Raw genomic sequence first — 22,111 nt, 5'->3', positions numbered from 1 at the left:
ATGCCTTTACAATAAATTCTTCTTTTTTGTTATTATTGGTAAGTATAAAATTAAGATGGTTAAATTCTATAATTTCTCCTTAATGTACGATATTATCATTAGTTTAGTCTAATTGCAGAATCATGTGGCTCTTTTGCCATCCCGGCTCATTTTGTTTAATATGTCAAATTACATCACAAATTAATTTCATAGATTTATTTACTGTTTTGAGAAGCATTTCATATGGTGAAATGTCACATCTGCAATATTTAGCCTTAAGTTACCGTTCCGTCACTCAAGAATTCAATGTCTTAGTGTCTACAATAACAACACTGGTCATTGTCCTACTTACGAAGTTTTATTATGCTTCAAAACATTTGTGGTTTCCCTGATCCATGAATAAATAACTTTCAACTGTCATTTATCTCAGGACAGAAACTATAAATGATAAACTAAACTAAACAATACTCTAATAAAGCCGTGATAGGGCGTGCTTCAGTGACAAGCGTAAAAAATCGTAACACAAATCTACTTTGTCCTCGGTTATTCGGGCCAAACATGCCAAGGACAGAATTCGATCCTCGATTCACAAACTATTAGTGAAACGCTGGAAATCATACACAGACTTATTTACATGATGGAATTGGCATTAGTCTTCAGGAGTTACTCGTAATTCAGGAAATGTCACACTGTTGAAATTATGTCGTAGCCCTATCTTATCATTTTGTTCATTGTTTAATACACGGTACTATTTGACATAATTGTTGACCAATATCTTGCAAATCTTGAGTGCGGGAAAAACTAAGGTTACGAGACGTCATTTACATATGACGTCATATTTCATAACGTCATGAAGTACCGTTCACACTCATGCTCACGCTCACAAATTGCGTACAATAAGGGTGAAGATAGACGAGTAAAAAGCGCATCTGAAATGCTTCAGAGTCTCTACTATAGTACTATTAAGGCATGGTTGCGAAAATTTTACAATGAGCGAAATAACGTTAAGAACAAGCACCAGCGCAAAGGACATTGTCTGGGACAAATAATGGAAACGATGAAAATGTAGCAATACTACTGAACACTTATAAAAGATACACACGCGATGAGTTTGACATAAGTCACGGGTCTTATTATATATCATATTCTGAATGTAAGTTGGCAAATAAGGAAAATCGCCACTCGCTGTGTACACCACGTGCTCTTAGAATAACGTTCGCTCACAACTACAAAAGTACGATGATGAAGGCGATAAACTGCTGCAAAGAGTCGTTGCTATTGGTGAAACATGTGTGCGACATTTGATCCTGAACTGAAGTGATAGAATAGCGAAGGGCACACCAAAAACTCGCCAAGACCGGTAAAATTCCGCCGAAGTTTGAGCTGTCCCAAGATGCTGATGATGATATTTTAATTTGAACGACATTTATGTTTACTTGTCAAATGTAAACCTTATCAAAACATTGATTTTTAACCACTAACTAAAGATATTGCACACATTTAATGAAATAAATCACGTTTGATTTTAATTGCTTGATAGTATATTTATTTCATCAAAACGATAAATTAAGATGCTTTATGAAAAGCAACCATAACAAATAGTAAAATTTAGAAAGAAATAACCATTTCCATATATTCCATCTTGCATGCCATTTAAATATTGATGATTTCTATATGTTTCTCAATATATACTTACTTTTTTTTCATTGTAGAACTCTCAAAAACAATTTGGAGTTTATTTGTCAAAGATGGAGCATAACTGGAAAATTATGGTAGTCTTCATTAGAGGCCTTGCTATGTTTATTATCGCATGTGTAAAAAGGTTTATTTGGATATCTTTAGCTTGTGTGAACGTTTTTTGCATTTATATTTGTCAAAAACGGGGCATAACTTTTGTTTGTTCGACGATGCCAGCTTGAAAACAGATAAATTAAAATGGGATGATTTCAGACAATGGAATATCCATGCACATATTTGCACGAAAGTTGTACATTTGAATTTACTGGAGGTCATCTTGGAAGCTATCTTGAATAAGGGTGGAGCGAGGCCATCATCGCACTCTTACATGAGCTGATGTAAAATTTTAAAATATCAACAAACATTTTCTTATACTGTCTTGCAGATGAACATCACGTATAACCTTCGACACCTTCAACCCATTGAATGTTAGTTGAATTCCATACAATTTCCCTTGGGTTGTTTGAGTCTCCAGTGTGTTTGATTCGAACTCGCAAATTGCCTTCTACTGGGTTGTGTGTTGCTTGAGTATACTGATATTGAACAGTGACTTTTGCCCAAGTCTCCCCATTGCATGTATCGGTACAACCAGTTGGTGAACTTGTTTGTGTTTCACTTTCACAGGTTTCATATTCGACACCTTCCTGAAATCATGATGTGGGCATAAATTACCTATGAAACAGTTTGAAGCAGATCTGTGAGAAATTTAAAAGACATGCGGATTCAAAATATTTTAAGTATCTGAAAATAAGTTCCATTATAAAATATAACCGATGATGGTACTATTTTTCACTAATATTGATTTAATTGCCTGTTCAGAAAACCTAGTTGCAAATCGTGTGTACAGGGTCTAATGAGGTTTAAATTTCAATCTCAACAATTATTGCAAGCCCTCAAAACATACAGCAGTACTGGTTTCTTAAGATTCCAGATGAAAGATGTCTTAACAATTAGATTTCAGTTTGAATTGTTATTACATCCATTCTCTTAATCATTATCCGTTCCGTTTATTGCACTGTGTGCAATTTGCCTTACATTGTTTTAGATCAGTGTTTGAAGTTTAAATAAACAAGTGGGGCAATATGATCCTATGAACGGTAGATCACCTGATTCAAATAACAAAGTGTCAGTAGTCGTTATAAATGTTTGCTGCTTGCTATTGATTTAATTGGATGCAAATAGTTTTAAGGTTTGATAAAGATGTTGGTCCTTGCAAAAGAAAATCAAATGTATTTCTAGGAAAGTCAAAACATTGTCTGCTGGTTGTTTTAGGGCACAATGGATGTGCTGGTGGCTTAAGTAATACGCTGTTACTTAGAAAGTAATTGGCTGTTAAGTTAGTCAATGGTTACTAAGGAAGCCATTAGTTGAAAGAAGTAATTGGTTGCTATAGATAAAGGTAACATGTTAAGTAATCATCGGTTGCTTAGAAATGCATTGGTTGCTAAGCAAGTCATAAACACCTTAATAAATCATTTGTTTCCACTAATGAAAGGCAATTAGTAAAAAGGTCAATTGCTGCTTAGGAATGCTTAAGTTGCCAAGGGGTAAAAGGGTCTGAAAGGAAGTCACATGTTGCTAAGGAAGTAATTGGTTGATATTGATGTAGAACGTTGTTTCGAAAGCGGTTCCTAAAGAAATCATACCAAATTCCAATGGTCTGTTACATGCTGTTTCAGAATAGAAGATTTTCAAATATTGCATTATATAAGTATTTCGAAATCCTGAGATCCCCTGGGCGGGTTGGATTTCATCCTAGGGCAATAATAAAAGAATTTTCGTTTAAGACTGACTACCAGAGACTAGATACCGAATATTTAAGGTCTGTGACTTGTGGTGTTAGAGTAGAAGATTTTTCAAATATTTTACTGTATTAGTATATAAAAAACCAGAGGCACCCGGGGTTGGGCCAGCTTTGAGCCTAGTGTCATAATTAGAGCACCTTGTTTGAGGACAAGTTCATTAGCGTACTTACCAGATGGAACTTACGGTCTTCAGAAAAGAAGATTTTCAAAGATTGTACTACATGTATATACATATTGGGAACGTGAGACCCCCGGGAAGGGGCTGCCTTTGACCCGAGGGATACTATTTTAACATATTTAAAGAAATACTGCCTAAATTGAATACCAAAACTCAAAGGTCTGGGTCATGCGGTTTAGAGAACACGTTTTCATGTTTTACTATATACGTACGTGGTCCCTTGGTCCCCAAGGGACCTGCTTTCACATTACGGATATATTTAAAAAAAAACTTAATAAAGGGCTACTACAAGACTACAAACCAAATATCAAGGGTCTTGGATTTGCGCTTACAGAATAGGCAGATTTCAATGACTTTAATATACAAAAGAACCTGAGACCTTTGGGCGGGGCCAGCTTTGCACCGAGTTAGCATTATTTGAACAATGTTAATGAAGAACCGCTACATAAGGCTTTATGCCAAATATCGCAAATCTTGGCCATGTAGTGTCTGTGAATGTCTTCACAAGTTAACTTTCTAAGTGTAAAGAAAACCTGAGTGCTCCGGGGCGCTGCCAGCTTTGACCCCAGGGGGCATTTTTAAACAATGCTAGTGAAAAGCCATTACATAATGCAACAAACCAAATATCGAAGGTCTGGGCTATGCGGTTTAAGATAATATTTTCTATATTTTTCTTAAGTATTTACAATAATATTGAAATTTTGTGACCCGCGGGGCAGGGCCAGCATCGACCCCAAAGAAATAATTTGAAAACTCATGGTAATAGGCCAATACGGTAGGCTCTATGTAAAAGAGTATAAATATATTCAATGTGGTCATATAGCGAAAACTTGTCCAGTCCCCTGTCTGTAAAATATTAAACGAATCAACATGGATTGAAGGAATTTGATAAAGAGCCACCTAAGGAACATTTCAGTCGGTGTAATTATTTCCAAATCTTGCCAGAAGTTTATGAGGAGAAAGTTTTCATTTTGGTTCGATAAATACTGGTCCCAAAACATTATCGCTTTTAATGCAGGAAAAATACTAAGAGCACTAATGCGCTTTTAGTCCTAAAACACTTTTTACTGTCGAAAAAAAGCATATTGAATGCAGTAAGTATTTTTAAGCGCGTTTATTAGATTTTATGGCAGATTAAACGAGCATTTCGGTGTGCATTAATGCACATATTTGAGAAGGGAATAGACCCAGTTTGTTGTTTTTTAATCTCAAACCATTTAACTTTAAAACCTATAACGACGATAAGGAGTTAAAAGTATTGTATGATATAACCATCCTTTATATTAATGCCATGTAAAACAAACAGTCACATGTAATACTGAGAAGTCACTCCTGAATTGGTATAATTTGGCCTCTGAGTATGCTTTATATTGGTAGAGGCAGAAGTTCCATTTAGAAAAAATAAACTGACGCTTTAATTGATTATTTATGACAAGATTTATTGTGATATAATATTTGAGTAGGTAAACTGACATTGATATACTGATAAAGTGTTGCAGACCTTTATTTAGCAAATCACGTTGCATCTATTTCCTTGATCTCAGTACTTCAACAGCATTTTCTATGTGAAAAAACTACAGAAACAAGCTCAGTAGCCAAAAGTTTAAACACAAACCTCGTTTAATGGCACAGGGTAAATGCCAAAGACATTGAACACAAAAACAAAAACAAATCACTTATAATAACTTATCCTGGTTTCATCATAAGAATCCATTGTTTAACCCTTAGAGAGTTACCTTTAAGTAGTATGTACAACGTTGTGATGATACGGCAGACACTGGTGTCAAACAATCAGTTTCTATGGAAACCTGGCCATCTGTTTTTTCTGCTGGTTCAGATACAGTGAGAGAAGGTACATCTATGTTTACATCTGAAAATGTAAACAATAACACATTATCATTCATTGTCCATCCACTGTTGGCCTAGATTGATTACTTAAACTCAATGGCAGATCATGCCAACAAAATGCACACTGCATTTTAATCACTACATACCACGAAACTGCAATGATCCTAATAGCCTCCCCTAAGCTAAACGTGCCCACGTGTAAGCTAATAAATATGCTTTAAAAATAGATGAAATGACTTGACGTGCGGAAATACAATTATAAAATTATTAATGATAATTGAAATTATCAGAGCATTTTTTATCTTGTTTTGTGCCACATTTTTAACAGCCTTCTGCATCTCAACCTTCCCAAGATCAGCGAAAAAGTTCCCTTTTCAAAAAAACATATTTTTCAGGTAAATAGAAGTATAAGTGTTGGTGCAGTTGAGTTTTATCACGGTTGTTTTTTATATGAACTGATTATACATGTACTGGATTAAATACTGGGTAATACACAGACGGTTTTCTCTAAAAGGTCGTTTTAAACACTCATTAAGATACGTTGTTGGTTGTTTTGGCGAAAGAAAACCTAGCTATCTCTTCGAATGCTTGTCTCATTCAATTCCGCGACTCTTGAGGTTGCAGATATGGAGTGGATTATGGGATTTCTATCGTTGAGATGAACCTTTTACCAAACTTCCTTCTAGGATATTAGGAGGAACGGCGCGGACATTAACCATATGACTTGAACTCTTGATATTGATTTATGACCTTGACCTTGATCTGACCTGCCTGTTATAAAAGGTAACACATGGTCTCGATATGTGGAACATTTATATCAATTTTCAAATCTCAAATCTCTGACCTATAAATATGACCATGACCTTGAGCCGTCACCTGCAATATGGGTTCCGCAAGACGTCTTGATAAAGTAAACACATGCAATTGATTTTCTTTATGGGCTAAAGAGATAAGGAGAGGACTCGAAATATATGGCTCTAACCTGTGATCTTGAGCCGGCTTAACATTTCTGCTCGCTCTGCACGTTGTCACAATGTGTTTATATCTGACCTGACTCTCATTAAATTACTTCAATGAAATAAGGAAATATGAAGCGGACTAAAAATCTATGGCTCGAGCCATTGACATTAAATTGTGACATTGAGCCGTTGCATCTGAATTATCGGTTCTGAAGAAAGACTTTATGTAGTAAACATTCGATCCGAGTTTCATGAAAATTCTACTAGGATTTAACAGATCTATGAAGACATGTTGTATTTTGACACGAAAACAACTGAGGTGCAAACCACCAGCTTGCCCGGTTTTTGCCAATATATTACCCAGAATTTTTCGATGAAAAAACCAGCTTAAAATTCAGATGCAACAATTAAGGTCAAATCAATTACTACATAATACGTTTATCTTAAATAAGCATATTCAATTTAAGTTTCATTTTGACAGTTGTAGTATTGATATACGTGGCGGTTTCATGTGACACAAATAGAGTGATCACCGGATGTGATTAATACCCCCACCACACTTCCCAATGAGTGATTTGTATTCCGTTTGACCTCTGTCGGTGAGAAAGCATCAATTAACTTAATGGTCCTAAGGTCTACTATATAGAAATAAGGACTTAAACATCGTAAAACAAAAAAATAACTTTTATTGTTATTATCTAAGGCATACAAATGTGATGTTGATCCTAATTTAAAATTAACGAGTTTTTAGAGTTAAATGTTGGGTCGAATGTTGCTGTATCGATATCAGGATAATTGAGGGTCATGTTTTGAATAGTGTATGAGTTTTATCAGTGAAATAACAACAGTAAAAATGTCAATATTTTCACTGAAAATTAAGGAGTGAAATAATTAACTTAAAGAACAACAATCAAAAATCTAATGGAGTAACCTTCCCTTGATCGAAACTAAACACGTCACATTTGAACCAGAAATTGTTGCCAAAAAATAATTTGGAATTAAAAAAAAAGTTGCAGTGGTTTGAATACAAATATGTTTGGAAATAAGCAACTTATCGATTATGAGAAAATGATAATCATGCTTTTTAAACGTTTTCTAGAACTTTGAATTGTTTTGTTCGAACATTTGCTGTCATACAAAATAAATTGCAGATGAAAACAATGGCTCGACCATCAATAGGGTGTTAAATCATCGTTTAAATATCTGTTTAAAGTGTCTGTCATTGTAATAAGTAATTCGGACTTCCACACAACAAAAAACATATTAACTGATTATACTTACCCCCACCCGCACCTCAAAATTTGTCCACAACCTAGCGTAGAGAACATTTGATCCGAGTATTTTGGTCTCTTATCTTTACCTAGTCTTCAAATGATTTAGACTGGTCTCTGACAGTTTCGGATAACTGGATATCAATATATCTTGAAACAAACTCTAAAACTAAGAAAACTGTTTTTTATCCGATGATTTTTCGCAATTGTTTTGCTTAAACGTTCGACCTTTCAAATTTTCGGGCCAAATTCGATGATTTTTTTATTGATGCGGCTATGAATTTGCTTTTTTACCGCAAAACTGCTTGTTCGGACTTATAATCACGCTTGTAGATATATTCGTCCAGAAAAGTATCAACATATAATGAGAAACAAGTCGTTCAGAAGTTCGAAACTCAACAGCAAAAAGTTCAAACGCTAATGACCGGAAACGAAACATAGGACGCAGAGTAAAGTAATTCAAATGTGTCTGCCATGTTTTACTGGCAAATAATTGACAAACAGATCTAAAATGGACAAACAAAACATGCCTACCTGAAATCCTTATCTGTATCAAATCAGACTCTGTTGTTGTTACATCATTACACGCATATGTTTTACAATTTGACAACGAAATGCTATCGATATGCATGTAAAATTCATGTATTGACACATCCGATGAAAATGTAAATCCAGGTGCGGTAGGGAAGCAAGTATTATCAGTGGAAGCATCACACGAGGTCAAAGAAGAGGAAGATCCACCAGTACCGGCAGCCCAGTTGATGTTATTTCCCGAGATGTGATTTTCACATGTAAATGTAAAACTTTCCCCATTCATTGGAAACTCAGTCTTTGGGGATATAGTTACTGCTCCTAAAATAAATAGAATACAGTAGAATACGACTTCAAACAGATTTGTTATACTATTAAACACCATGCGTAGAACGAGGGGCCTTTATTATCATGTACACAGACTTTATTCTCCATTATCGCAAAGTTATTTTGTTCACAAATACCGTAATTATTGTTTTAATCATGTGCTTAAACTGATGATTTCGGGTAACAAGAGCTGTCACTGTAAGTAACAAGTTCCCCTGAATTGTTTATTGAAGTAATATAGAACGATCAATAAGCATGCAACATTCTATTTTGATTGAGCTCCAAGTGTGACCTTGACCTAAGAGGTAAGATGTTGGTCATGCACGTAATACGTCGTCTGTATGTACAAAAGATCTGTGTTATTTAGGTTATTTAAAAATCCGTCTGTGCATGACAAAGTTACAGACCGGACATGTCCGCCTATTCTATATGTGCATATAAGCAGCATTCCATAATGATTAATCTCAAGTGTTACATTGGCCTTTAGCTTTGAGACGTTGCTCTTTTCTAACATCTTTGCAAGGCTTTTTTTTTAAAAAAAACGTATCGTGTATGACAAAATTACAGCCCGGAATTGATAAGCGGACGGAATGACGGACGGACTGACGGGCAAAATACACCAGTCACGTCATGTATTAATTTGACTGGAACTGTTTAAATGATACTGGTATCAAAATATAGACTTACAGTGAACTTAAAACGAACGTTGTGTTTAAATGACCAGATTTTCCATGGGGGCAATACGAAATATGTCACTATGCACGCAACTACCAATGGTGTTGATATGCACTATGTCTGTAGGTGGAATAAGTTTACCTCCAGATGTAATCATGTCAAATAGATGCAACACCAGATTTGTCCTCAGATTCTCTCTCAAATTTGGCAGAGTTCTACAGCCAATAATAATAGATTCCAAACGTTCATGCTATCACTTAAGAGACATATAAGAGATACAGATACATTTAGTTCCATTACTTATAGTAGTTTTATCATTGTTGTTAATATATTTAGTACTTTATTTTTCAATTGCAATATACACGTGTCGCTACAATACCAAGTTGCCTCGTTGGTAAAGTTATCCACGGGAGCAAACTTACCCAAGGGACAAATGTTAGGCATATAAATACAATTTAAACATGCTTTAACTGTCAAAATCGAAATATGTATATGTGATTTCCTGGTCCTTTTACACTGTGTGAAATCCTGAACATTGACCAGTTGGGGAATCTAAGTCCTGAAATAGTTCGGAACCTATGCAAAATATGCTGCCAATGATAAAAAGGCAATATCCTTGTATGACGACTACCTTCTGCATTTGTTCTTTTAAATATGTCCTTAAAAGACACAACACAATCGGTATCGTTGAGGTTTACGAGTTGAATAGTAAAGGCTTATATTCTGACTCAACACTAAAATAAAAATGCAGCTCATTCTGCAGTTTACATTTCATAGGGCTACCATTTTGTTTCCAGCCAACTTGCTTAAATCAGTGGGCAACTTGCACACCTTTTCTTGTAAGGGTCACCTTGACATTAAACTTTGACCTATTGGCCTCAAATCATTTAGGGTCATCTTCTGACCATGACTTATGTGCATACAATGTTTGAAACTATGTACCAGATTGTTCAAAAGTAATTAATCGAAAACAAACAATTATTCTAGTAAAGGTCAGCTCGGCCTTTGATCCCAAAGGTGATTATCTTTGATCCCAAAATCAATCGGATTCATGCAATTACCATGACCAATGTGTATACCAAGTTTGAAGACTCTGTGTTCTAGTACTTTTACTTCTGACCTTTTGACCCTAAATTTATGTTGAGTACCAAAAATGATTAGCTGGAAACGAAAGCGTGGTGGCTTAAAACAAAACTGTGTCGACGACATACAAAAGATTCACTATGTGTCAGCCATGTTTGCAGGCGACACAAAAACTTTATAAACTGTGTTCATTATCACTGGCAAAGGGGCTAAATTTAAGCCCTGCACAACTTCAGGAAAACAAATACTGCATCTTATCTACTTACCATAAACAGAATACAAAAAACACATCCAGATAACAAAAAGGCTAAACGTCAACATCTTGATCTGAAAACATGAAATAACTTTATTGGACAAGTAAATGATATCAGCGACACAATCATGAGAGTATTAAAATAATATCAGAAAGCAATTAATCCTAAATTTGCACTTGTCCCAGCTTTTTGAAAAGAAACACTGTTAGCAGATACTTTGACTGGTGTATTAGTTAGATCAGTTTTTCGTTGCATTGTTTCTGGCATTTACTTTAAGCAATGCCAATGCTTAATGTACATTTATTCAACAAATAGTTTTTGATGGAATTATTGTTTGCCCGATTGGGCAAATTCAGGAAAATAATCATTTAGAAGATCAACTATATCAACCATTGTTATAGACCTGTCCTAAAATTGTAAACATGATGCCCTATTTTAGAATTAAATGAACAATGTATCATTTGAGAAAAGTAAACTGGTCTTCATTGGTTTGGTATCGTCATTTGACTAAATATTTGTTTTGTGCATTAATAAGTACTGTCAAGTTCTCACTTCGGCAAAAAAGGAATAGTAAATGTCTGGCAAGAGATTTTTTGAATTTGTGTACAATTAATCACCAACAAAAACATAGAAATGCATTTATATTTCAAAGTCGCTCTTTTGATAACTAATTCCGCTTTTGTTCACTGTTGATAAGATTAGTATAATTATTTATATCTTGAAACATAATAAGAGTAGTGATACATCTAACAACGTTGCAGATGGTTTCATAAAATACTATAATATCGCCATATTTAACAAAAATATTTAATTACATATTCCGTTATAGTGTCTCTTCAGTCACAAGGTTTAAAGGGGCCATTGTCTTTTTTCTTTCAAAAGGGCGGACGTTAAAACCCTCCTGTCAGTAGAGGAACAACTTTTGGTCATCATTTGCCAAAATATTTTCAGTGACTTGGAAAATAATATTTCCATATGTGAGTGCATCATATCATAAGAAGAAAATATGGGATCTTTCAAAATTGCATGATACTTTTCTACATGAGAAATCAGCAACGAACCATCAGAATTGTTATGTTTTTTGTTTTTTTCTCCCACCTCAGATAAGTAGATCCAATAATTTAACCATGCTAGAAAATCTTATCTTGCCCACGGGCGAAGATAAAATGCCCGTATGGAACTCCTTGGTAATGATCACCACATTGTAATTACCTCCCTTGTTGAAGACTGTCGTCTGTAGCATCATGGAAATCTTTTCTTGTGCAGTATTTAGAACGCTAATTATTTTTTTTCCCGCTTCAAATGACACCAAAAAACAATTTTCACGCACATTTCAAGAAATAATGCTTCCTTCTCGTTAGAAATATTTAAAGACCGTTTTGACTATTAACATAATCTGAATCACTGCGCACATATCCATGACAACCACGAATTATCGCATATCCATACGCAATTATTTTCACTCAGCACAAAATAGTTTCAGCAAGAAATACATTTTTACTTAATTTTGTTGAACTGAGGTGGGAGAAAAAGCATCTACTATAGCCGCTCGTGTAAGATAGGTTCATCCAGACCCTCGCGCAGGGTGTTTTGCGGAAACTCGGTAAACCTCGTTTCCGTAAAACACCCTACGCACGGGTCGGAATGAACACTCTCGGCCATGGAAAATACTTATATGTTCAACACTTGGCATTATTGTAACATTTTATCTAAAAGCACGTTTTACATTATGTTAAAAAATAATATTGGTACCGGTATCTTCATCCTTATCATAACATTCAGTAACATTATCTTGGCACTGGGGTTTTCTTTGGTTTTGGAAAGTTTTGCATTAAATTTTGTTGTGGTGTGTAAAGATCTTATATTGAATCTGATAGCCTCAACTTTGTTATAAGTATCATCGTATTTTAGGAATTGGGACAATGTCATTTGATTTCCACGGACTTTAATTTCTTTTAATGTAACATTATCTATACTATGACAGAAATCCTGTCTCACAAGAAATTCTGATGTCAGCAAAATCATCTTCTACCTAGGTATTGCCAAATATATTCCGATAAAGTGTAATATTTTCAAGACTTTAGTGCAACGTCAGGTTGCAAAAAACATTTACAAAGCCGATTAGTGATAAAACGATGATTGTGTATTGGCTGTTTAAGGTCACAGATAAGCGATTACATAATCTTGAAATTGATTTTCACTTTGCAGTTGCATTTCCTTGGAATAGAAAAGATGGTAAAACAACAGAAAACCTTAATTAATAAAACCTATTTTAAGGCTATCACCGCAACCTTACTATTAGAAATATATTTCCACATAATAAAAATACCTCATTTCAGTTTGCTTTCATATGCATTCAAAAGCAATGTTAAGAAAATTAAATTGCTTGTTTAGTTGCTATTTTTTTGAACTGCTAACCATATAGAAAAAAATGGAATTTTTATTAAAATTGAAATGATTTATTGCATTTTTTATGTACCACTATAGATGTATGTTTTGTTTTTACTTTTGCTTAAATCAAAGTGTCAGTTTTTGTGTGCTCCTATGTATACATTATAGTTTTAATTTATGTGCAGTTTTATTTTAATTTTCTGTGTTCATATATAATCATTATGGATTTAATAGTAAGACAATCTCAGGTGAGATACTAAAGCAGCATGATTCAGGGTCTCTTGCTTCCGTATATACCGTGCGTGATTTCCTTGACATAAGTCTTGAGTTCTATAATTTGTTGCAACAGAACTGAAAAAATCAAAAAAAAATCTTACAACATAGGTTTATACTGTTAACGAACTTGTTGTTGCAAAAATATTGATATTGATATAAGATGAAAATCATCCTTTATGATTTAAAAATACATAAACTTTAATACCAGAAATGTTACCTTTTTAATTAAACACATAATTAAATTGCCTGTTAATATACATAAAACTCAATTTGCCAAGACATAAGTGATTTTGTTTATATAATATTATTCATTATCGTTTCAATCATACTGATTTTTGAAGACATATTTCTTTTTGATATTTTTTACCTTTAATTTAAATTAATGCGTATATTTACACTTTTTTAAATTCTGCTGGATCTTTAACTAAAAACAAAATGTCATGGTTATAATGTCAGTTAAGTGACGATAGTATCATATTTATATTGTTGATTTTGAAATTGAACGACCAACAATCATAAGTTATTAAAATAGTTTCCTGTTGATAGTAAAATGTGTATATATTGAATGGTAGAAACTGTTTAAAACAGGATGTGCGGTTGAACACTAATGGTTTGTTCAACATCAATATTTTCATATGTATAATGATTTTTCTGCTACAAAATTACTGATTTAATATCCACTGTACAAGTTTAAATGGTATTACACCTGTGTCAATCGCTGACCATTCTATTTGATCATGTACCTTTAAACTACATGTTGATAATCTACATCAGGTTGATAGTGGAGTAGATGCATTTGACTATGATAATTATATTGAATAATGCTACGTATGTTTGCCATGAAAAGTATACCAGACAATTTCTTGAATGATGACTCTTGTTATAAAAAAAGATTCATGAATCTGTTTTTAAACTTGATCAGAGTATGAGATGTTAACATGATATAGATACTGCTTATGATCAATTATGTAAGAATATAAAAGACGAGATGTATACAGAATATAAAATATAACATTTTCATTGATCTAATACCTGTAGCAAATTAAGTCGAATGGCTTAACCATGGTGGAACAACAACCTAACTAATCTTTGGGCTTCCGTTTACTTGTCAAAAGAAACTGACTTAATGTCACGGATAAACGAGCTCTGAAAAATATATTGATTAAGGCTCTGAAGGTTTTTGACCGGGCTATCCAAAAAGCAAAGCGATCTTTCTGGGACACTTTTCAAGACAATCTGACTACAGACTGTGATACGTATCAACCAGAGTTATGGAACAGCATAGTTGAGATAAGTATCGATCAATCCAACAGGAAAGGGAGACCTATAAAAGTTGAAATGGGTGATGAGTGTTGTACTTTTACTGTGTTAAATAAATGAAAGCAATATTAACCCCCCCCCCCCCGATATTTCCAACATGTTTTACTCAACATGCAAATGCCATTCGTTACCAATTAAATTGTTATATAACTGCTAAAGAAGTAAAAAGGTCCATTTTATGCCAAAGTTGAGTAAATCCAGTGGTTTTGATAATATTACAATAGATATTTTTACAATCATTTGTTCCGTTTCGTTGATTTAACCAGTATTTATTGCAGAAAATATTGAACAAAGTTAAATAAGCATTTGTGCTACAGAAATGCATAATATACGTACAAAATAAGGAGTGATGAAATACATAAACAGTGAGTATATCACAGAATTGAGAACTAACCATAATTGGTTTTACTTAGTCTCTATTATGTTTTCATTGTAAGAGATATGGTGAGTAAAAATAATTAAAAAAGTATTTCAGGAATTGTTCGATACACTTTCTCTGGTACAAAGTGATGGAAATTTACAAAAATAACTAGTACAATATGAGTATTACGCCATGTTATGGTAGGACGCTATATTTATAGAAACATAATTTCATACAAAAGTGGGATAAGAAATACACGTTGCTTGGGAGGAGCGGGGGTGATAGTAATGATAGAAAAGAGGAAAGGAGGGGGAGAAGGAAGGGGAATGTTCGTAATCGGTATATGTTAGCGCTTAAAGCGTTTTGTTCTAGATATGTACGTATGTACATGTTTGAAAATAGTATTGTTTACATATGATTGGGCATTTTTATCGCCAAATAGCAAAAGTTGCAAAGTGCGGTAAAATTGTGGTCTAAGGCTAGTAAGCAATGAAATTCTCTGGTCGACAAATAGAGGACAAATTAAAAAATAATGATATGAATCTTCGATTTCTCCACAGACATATAAAGGACTGTCAATGATATTCTTTGAACACATATGTGCATGTAAGAAACTACAGTGCATGCGAAGTCGTGCGTGTTGAATGGATATGTCTCTGGTTCCAACATAAAATTGGTCTTAAGCGACCGGGTTATTTTTATTGAGTGCATGCTTAAAAGAACAAAGCGATTGTGATTCTCAAGTTGATTCGGACAGAGACTTCCATGACGATATGGTTGAAGGAAGAAAGAATGAAGCGAATTGATGAGAGTAACACTGAATATTGCGTATATTGCGGGCGTTTCTAAATCTATATGTCGTTACATCGCCAACAATTGATGGCAATATGTCGTTTAAATAAGAAGATGCAAGTGATAGGTGCATTTTAAAGAGTAGACAAAGTTAGTTTTCTTTCGAGTCTATATTTAAGGGGTTCGAGACCAGTATCCCTGTAAAGATTGTTTACCGACACCAACTGCGTTGCTCCTGATATAATTCTAGCTGCTTCCGTTTGGATTCGTTCTAAATCTTCAATTTCAGTCTGAGTTATGTTGTCCCACACAATGTCGGCATATTTCAGAAAGGGCATGATAAATGTTTTGTTAATAATTTCCAAGGATTTTCGATCGAGAGTAAACTTGAATTGCCTCATGATTACGGTTCGTTGCCATGCCTTCTTTTTGATGGTGTTTATGTGTCCATGCCAGGTTGCTTTCGATGATAATGTGATTCCAAGGTGCTTATGATTTTCGACTTCTTGAATTGGGACTTTGTTCATAAAGAGAGGTGGGTGATATTGCCTAATATGTTTTCGTGAGATGAGAAGTGATTCGGTTTCTGATGGATTAAAAGTGACAATGCAACGTTTTGCCAATTCCTTTTTTTGTGCAGGTTTGAATTAAGAGTGAAAGCAGCTACTCTAGGATCGTCAACAGCAATATATAAGGTAGTATCATCAGCAAAAAGCTTAATAGTGGATTTGATATCATTGACAATGGCGTTAATATAGACAAGAAATATGAGTGGCCCCAAAATCGATCCTTGTGGAACACCAGCAGTAATTGAAAGTATCAGATTGAACACCGGAAATGACAAAACATCGATTTCTATTAGACATTATGAAACCAATTAAGAAGGGGTCCAGAAATACCATTTTGTTGGAGTTTAGATAGAAGGCCTTTGTGCCAAACTCTCTCAAATGTTTTCGATATATCACAGAAAACGGCTCTTTTTACATTGCCTTGATCGAGGGCTTGACAAAATGAATGATAGACAGATGTAATTTGGTAGACATTGGAGTCTTTTGAGATAAATCCAGATTGAAATGACGTAATAGCATTGTTTTGACAAAGGAAGTTAAACACGTGTTAATGGAAAATTCTTTCAAGAACTTTACTAATGACACTTAGCAAAGATATAAGTCTGTAGTTTCCAACATCCTGGGGGTCATTTTTCTTAAAATTTGCACAAACATGTGCGAGTTTCCATTGTCGAGGGACCTTACTATGCTGCATCGAATGATTGAACAGCCCTTCTAAGAGAGTTGAGAGCTCTTTGGAAACTTCTTTAAGTATTGTACCGTTTACAAGGCCTGGTTCAGTGGCTTTACCGTTCTTAAGAATATGGAGAGCGTCAGACACTTTATGTGGAGTATTAACGATATTAGATAATAATGCAGTGTTTCCATTGTTATCGATATAAGAAAGGTTTGCATTGGAACTGTCGAGGTTACTTTGAGATTGAAAATACGTGTTAAGGATATCTCCTTTGTCATAGTAAGCCTCATTTGGTTATTGTGTATCAAAATGGTGATATTTTGTTTTGCGTTCGTAGGCTGCGTAAAGAGCTTGATATGTTTTCAAAAATCAGCGTTTTGATGTTGTTTCCATAATGCAGATGGTAATTTGTTGAAATGAGAGTGCTATGCGGAGCGAATTAGATGATTTGTTTCATTTCGTAACTGCTTATAGGTTGCCAGATGTGCTGGGTTCTTGGTTGTCTTGGCTCTCTTGGATGCCCTTTTACGACGACGGATAGATGTACGAATTTCGTTGTGAAACCAGGGAGGGTGTGATGTTCGAATAGTGACAGTTTTGTTTGGGATACATAATTCACAGAAGAACAAGAGTTGTTCAGTGAAATTTGTTGCATGGACATCAATTTCCTGATCAAAGCATGTATTCCAGTCAAATAAATAATTCTTCTTACGAAGAAGTTCATAGTTTCCATCCGAATATTTCCATAGTGCTCCCTTAAACGAGGTGTTAACTACTTTATTGTACTTAAAACAACTATAGATTGGACAATGATAACGTATTGACTGCTTAAGAAACGGTTCACCAACTCCAGAAATTGGAATAAGCTCAGGTGAGGAGACTAAAATGAGGTCTATGAGTGATTGAGAATTTTCTGTGAAGTGAGTGGCTTCATGAATAACTTGAGAAAGACCATATTTGAAGGAAATATCGCTGATCTTTTGTTTGGTTGGATTCTTAAATTTATCAAGATTAAAATCCCAGGAAAAAGTATATATTTAATTTCAGTATCAAACGCGAGACCAATTGACTGGTTAATGAGATTCAAAACCATTGCGTTTGCATTAGGTGGTCGATTAAATAAACCAAGAAGAATATGTTATTTCTAACTATGATTTCAACCCAAATTACTTCGATATCACCTAGTTCAAGATCAGTTCGACGAAATGCTGTTATTCTGTCCTTGACATAAACTAAGACCCCACCATTGCTGTCAGAAGGACGATCTCGCCTGAAGGGAATACTGTAATTAGGAAAAAGTATATCATGAGATGAAACACTGTCGTTCAACCATATTTCAGAAAATGCCAGTACATCAAAGTGATTTAGCTCAGCAAAAAGAATTTCTTTTTTGTTTATAAAACTTTGAACATTGTAGTGAACCACGGATGGATTCGAGTCTGATAATTGGTAGTTAAAATTTGGTTAAATCGGTTTCTTTCTTGCGTTTGTGTTTAAAATGTGTTTTAACACAGGATTTTTTCTGACATATTGCAGAAAAGCTGTTATTGCCCCTTTGCCTTAATCTACAACAGACCCTCGGGATCCTTTATCTGACAGAGGCATCGCTCTTTCATGTGGAATGTATAAAGTTTATTGCTCAATTTTAAACTGTAGATTGTCAAATAGGGCAGAGAGTGTTCAATTGTCATCTGATGAAAAGAATGGCGTCCGGGAACATAGAAATACTATTTATCATGCAGCTACTCTGTGTACTATTATAGTAGATGACAAAAGCTTAAACAGTCAACCTTCTGTGCTTTTACCGACTACAAGAAAGCGTATGACTTTAAAAATCGTGGTCTCCTTGTCACTGGCATAAGGTAACACGTTTAATGCTGTACAATCCCTGAATCATTCTATGTCAGTATGAATAAGAGTCAATGGATTATATACAGCTTGGTTCGATAGTTCTTGTGACTTGCGAAAAGGTTGTTCCTTGTCACATTTGTTATTTAATTTGTTTCTTAATGATCCAGTGACAAACAATAAGGCTAAAAGGCAAATGTATAAACATAGAAAGTGATTGTGTTTATATCCTGCTATATGCCGATGATATTGTTCTTACAGCTGAAAATGAGAATGATTTAAAGCATATGTAGTCCATTTAAAACCGCCATATTTTGACAAAATTTTGGATGAGCAATTATATTTTGAAAACAACTGCAAAGTATGTGGCACTTTTGGATGAGCATTTATAGTTTAAGCACAAAGTTCTGGAAGAGCACTGGGGCTCCTGATTGTTAAATAATAAAGTATGGGTGGCAGTCCATAAAATGTTTTTAAACAAAACTATATGAAAGAGTTCAGAGTGGCTAATTATTACCTATGATGCCCCAATATGGGGTATAAGTCCTACTCCAGTATACATGCGGTGCAAAATAGCGCTATTCGCTTTTATCTAGGTAAAGGAAAATGTTGTCCAACTGCGGCTCTTTATTGCCAATTTGGTTGGCGACTAGCTTTTATGAAACAGTGAAGATTCGTAGCTAGACAATGACATAGATTGAATAGAATGAAAATAACTGAATTGAACTCTAGACTATATGATTACTGTAATAAAAATCAAGTTCTAGATGCAAAAATATGGGACTTTAATTATGTGTGTACAACAGTACGAATTACAGATTTCTCAAATCTGCTGATTACACATTCTTTGTTATCATCGAAACGATTAAGTAATTTTGTTGAAAATTATAATATTGTTTTACATATTTTGGGTATGTTAATGCATTCAAACAGTGTTTAACCAGTGCAACTTGTCCTAGTGGACGTGGCGAAAATTAGTTGGGAATATATCAAATATTAAAATTTCAAACTCAATTTAAAACTGAGTCTTATCTATCAATTCCATTGCCTATAATGTAAACAAGATGCTGAGTCAGAATGACGTGTTTGAACTTAATGATTTGCTTACCAACCGCTTATAGATGTGCCATATGATACAAATAAAGATATCAATGTTGATTTTGATAACATGGCTGATGTACATAAGTGCATTTTTGTACTCTCAAATACAGAAATTGTTAAATTGACCGTTAAAACCTATTTCAATATTCTTGAAGTGACACCATTTATTATTTAGTTTTATGCTTAATAATTTTTAATCGTTGTTGACCAAACAGATATTAACTTCTTTTAGATGTATAATAGTTTCTTAGGTCTTTAAATCAGTCACATAAATAAGGTAAATTATTTAGGATATACTTAATTGCTTTATCATTACCAACAATTTAGAGAAATGAGTTTCAGTCTCCTTAAATTCAATGCTTTGTCGTGTTGTGCACATAGGAAACATGCATTGTGGCGTTTGCAAGCCAAATTGCATTTTTTATATTATGAACGATTATTGATTATTTGAATACAATTAATTGATATTTATTGTATGATTAATTGTCGGATTGTCAGTAAGTTTCTAGTTTACATGCGGCATATTAAAACCATAGTTTCAATGTAAAAAAAATCACGTATTAAATTGCCCGTCCGTATCGGTAAATATACTTGGCAGAACTAAAACCAATATGATTATATCATATTTGTTTGTTGTTTATACATATATATATGTAGATATTAATTATTTAATATCACCAAAGAGAAATTGTCGGGACAAGTAATCAAGGTAATCAATTTAAATGTATGATATTAATTCATATGCATTGCTGGTATGCTTTAAGACATATATTATCCACCACTATACAGTGTTTAATTCGACACTAGTTACTTTACAGACCAATCGAAAACACTAAATATAATTTGAAAAAGTAAAATGGTATGGAAATTTTCTTAAACGTCAACAGTTATCGGAGTATGGCATAGGCTGAATACTCGCTCGCTCGCTCGCTCACTCACTCACTCACTCACTCACTCACTCACTCACTCACTCACTCACTCACTCACTCACTCACTCACTCACTCACTCACTCACTCACTCACTCACTCACTCACTCACTCACTCACTCACTCACTCACTCACTCACTCACTCACTCACTCACTCACTCACTCACTCACTCACTCACTCACTCACTCACTCACTCACTCACTCACTCACTCACTCACTCACTCACTCACTCACTCACTCACTCACTCACTCACTCACTCACTCACGCACTCACTCACTCACTCACTCACTCACTCACTCACTCACTCACTCACTCACTCACTCACTCACTTGCGTCTAATTATAGCACATTCTAGATTTTTTTTATATTTATATCGCATTTAATTTGTATCCCACATCTGTCATATTATTTTTAAATCAAAACAGAAACAAAACGTACATATGCTATGGTAAATACTAGAAACTCATTTCACTAAATAACAATTACTTTATTATAATAATGAAAATGTCATTCTCTATTTATATGGTTAGCTGTTTTTAAAACCATTCTTCACATTTGTCGTCAGCACTATTCCTCAATTTCAATATCGTCAGCTTAATGGTCAGCATTTTAGCACATCAAAAATGTTTTACCATTTTTTCCCGATGATCGAACTGGTTTTAGACCTATTTTCCAACCCAAGAAAATATTTTTCTATAAAAAGTTTTGCTCAATACCTTATTTACTATAGATACCTATAAATTTACCTTATGGTCACCTTTCCACCTAGTGATAACAACCAGTAGCAGTGAACAATTAAGATATGGTGCCGTAAAAGGACAACCTCCGTGCAACGGTTACTTCCCATTACCTCCCTTAAAGTATCTGTCAATTGTCGCAATAAGAAGATCATTGTCAAAGAAAACCTGACAAAAAACTAAGGTGCCTATAGTAGTGGATTTAAATGTTATGACGGGCTTAAAAATTATTTTTTAACAAATAACTCCAACTCAAATAATATGTGCTAGAACTGATATAACCAACATTAACCTTTAAGTTTCGAAGGGAATTCTTAAAGTCCACCTTGTCAAATTGCACCCAAATGAAAAGCCCCAAAATTCAAACGCCTTAAGTTTGGCCAAAGAGTCCCAAATCTAAGTATGTTGGTCCAAAACTTGTCATCGTGCTAAATTTCTGCCACGGTCGTAGAACAATTAAAAT

At 34.3% G+C, this 22,111-nt stretch overlaps 1 protein-coding gene across 1 annotated transcript; it reads right to left on the bottom strand.

Annotated features, from left to right (window-relative positions):
* Nucleotides 1-1,498: 1,498 nt before the first annotated feature.
* On the bottom strand, nucleotides 1,499-21,725 carry LOC128234940 (uncharacterized). Its single transcript, XM_052949590.1, has 5 exons — nucleotides 21,658-21,725; nucleotides 10,660-10,720; nucleotides 8,525-8,629; nucleotides 5,436-5,569; nucleotides 1,499-2,360 (listed from the first exon to the last, which is right to left on the bottom strand). The coding sequence occupies exons 2-5, from the start codon at nucleotides 10,712-10,714 to the stop codon at nucleotides 2,109-2,111; spliced, it is 546 nt and encodes a 181-aa protein (XP_052805550.1). The 5' UTR covers nucleotides 10,715-10,720; nucleotides 21,658-21,725; the 3' UTR covers nucleotides 1,499-2,108.
* Between the last annotated feature and the right edge of the window lie 386 nt (nucleotides 21,726-22,111).

This window comes from Mya arenaria, chromosome 5 (assembly GCF_026914265.1).
Source record: "Mya arenaria isolate MELC-2E11 chromosome 5, ASM2691426v1".
Classification (NCBI taxonomy): domain Eukaryota; kingdom Metazoa; phylum Mollusca; class Bivalvia; order Myida; family Myidae; genus Mya; species Mya arenaria.
The sequence above is the reverse complement of the archived record's forward strand: the minus strand, read 5'-3'. Positions and strand labels throughout refer to the sequence as shown.

Bases quoted from the DNA above. Each gene is read 5' to 3' on its own strand.
- LOC128234940 (XM_052949590.1), bottom strand. From the start codon at position 10,714: ATGTTGACGTTTAGCCTTTTTGTTATCTGGATGTGTTTTTTGTATTCT. The intron at 5,570-8,524 runs GTACTGGTGGAT...TTACATTTTCAG, and splicing joins TAACATCAACTGGGCTGCCG to ATGTAAACATAGATGTACCT. The intron at 2,361-5,435 runs GTAACTCTCTAA...TCATGATTTCAG, and splicing joins GTTGTACATACTACTTAAAG to GAAGGTGTCGAATATGAAAC.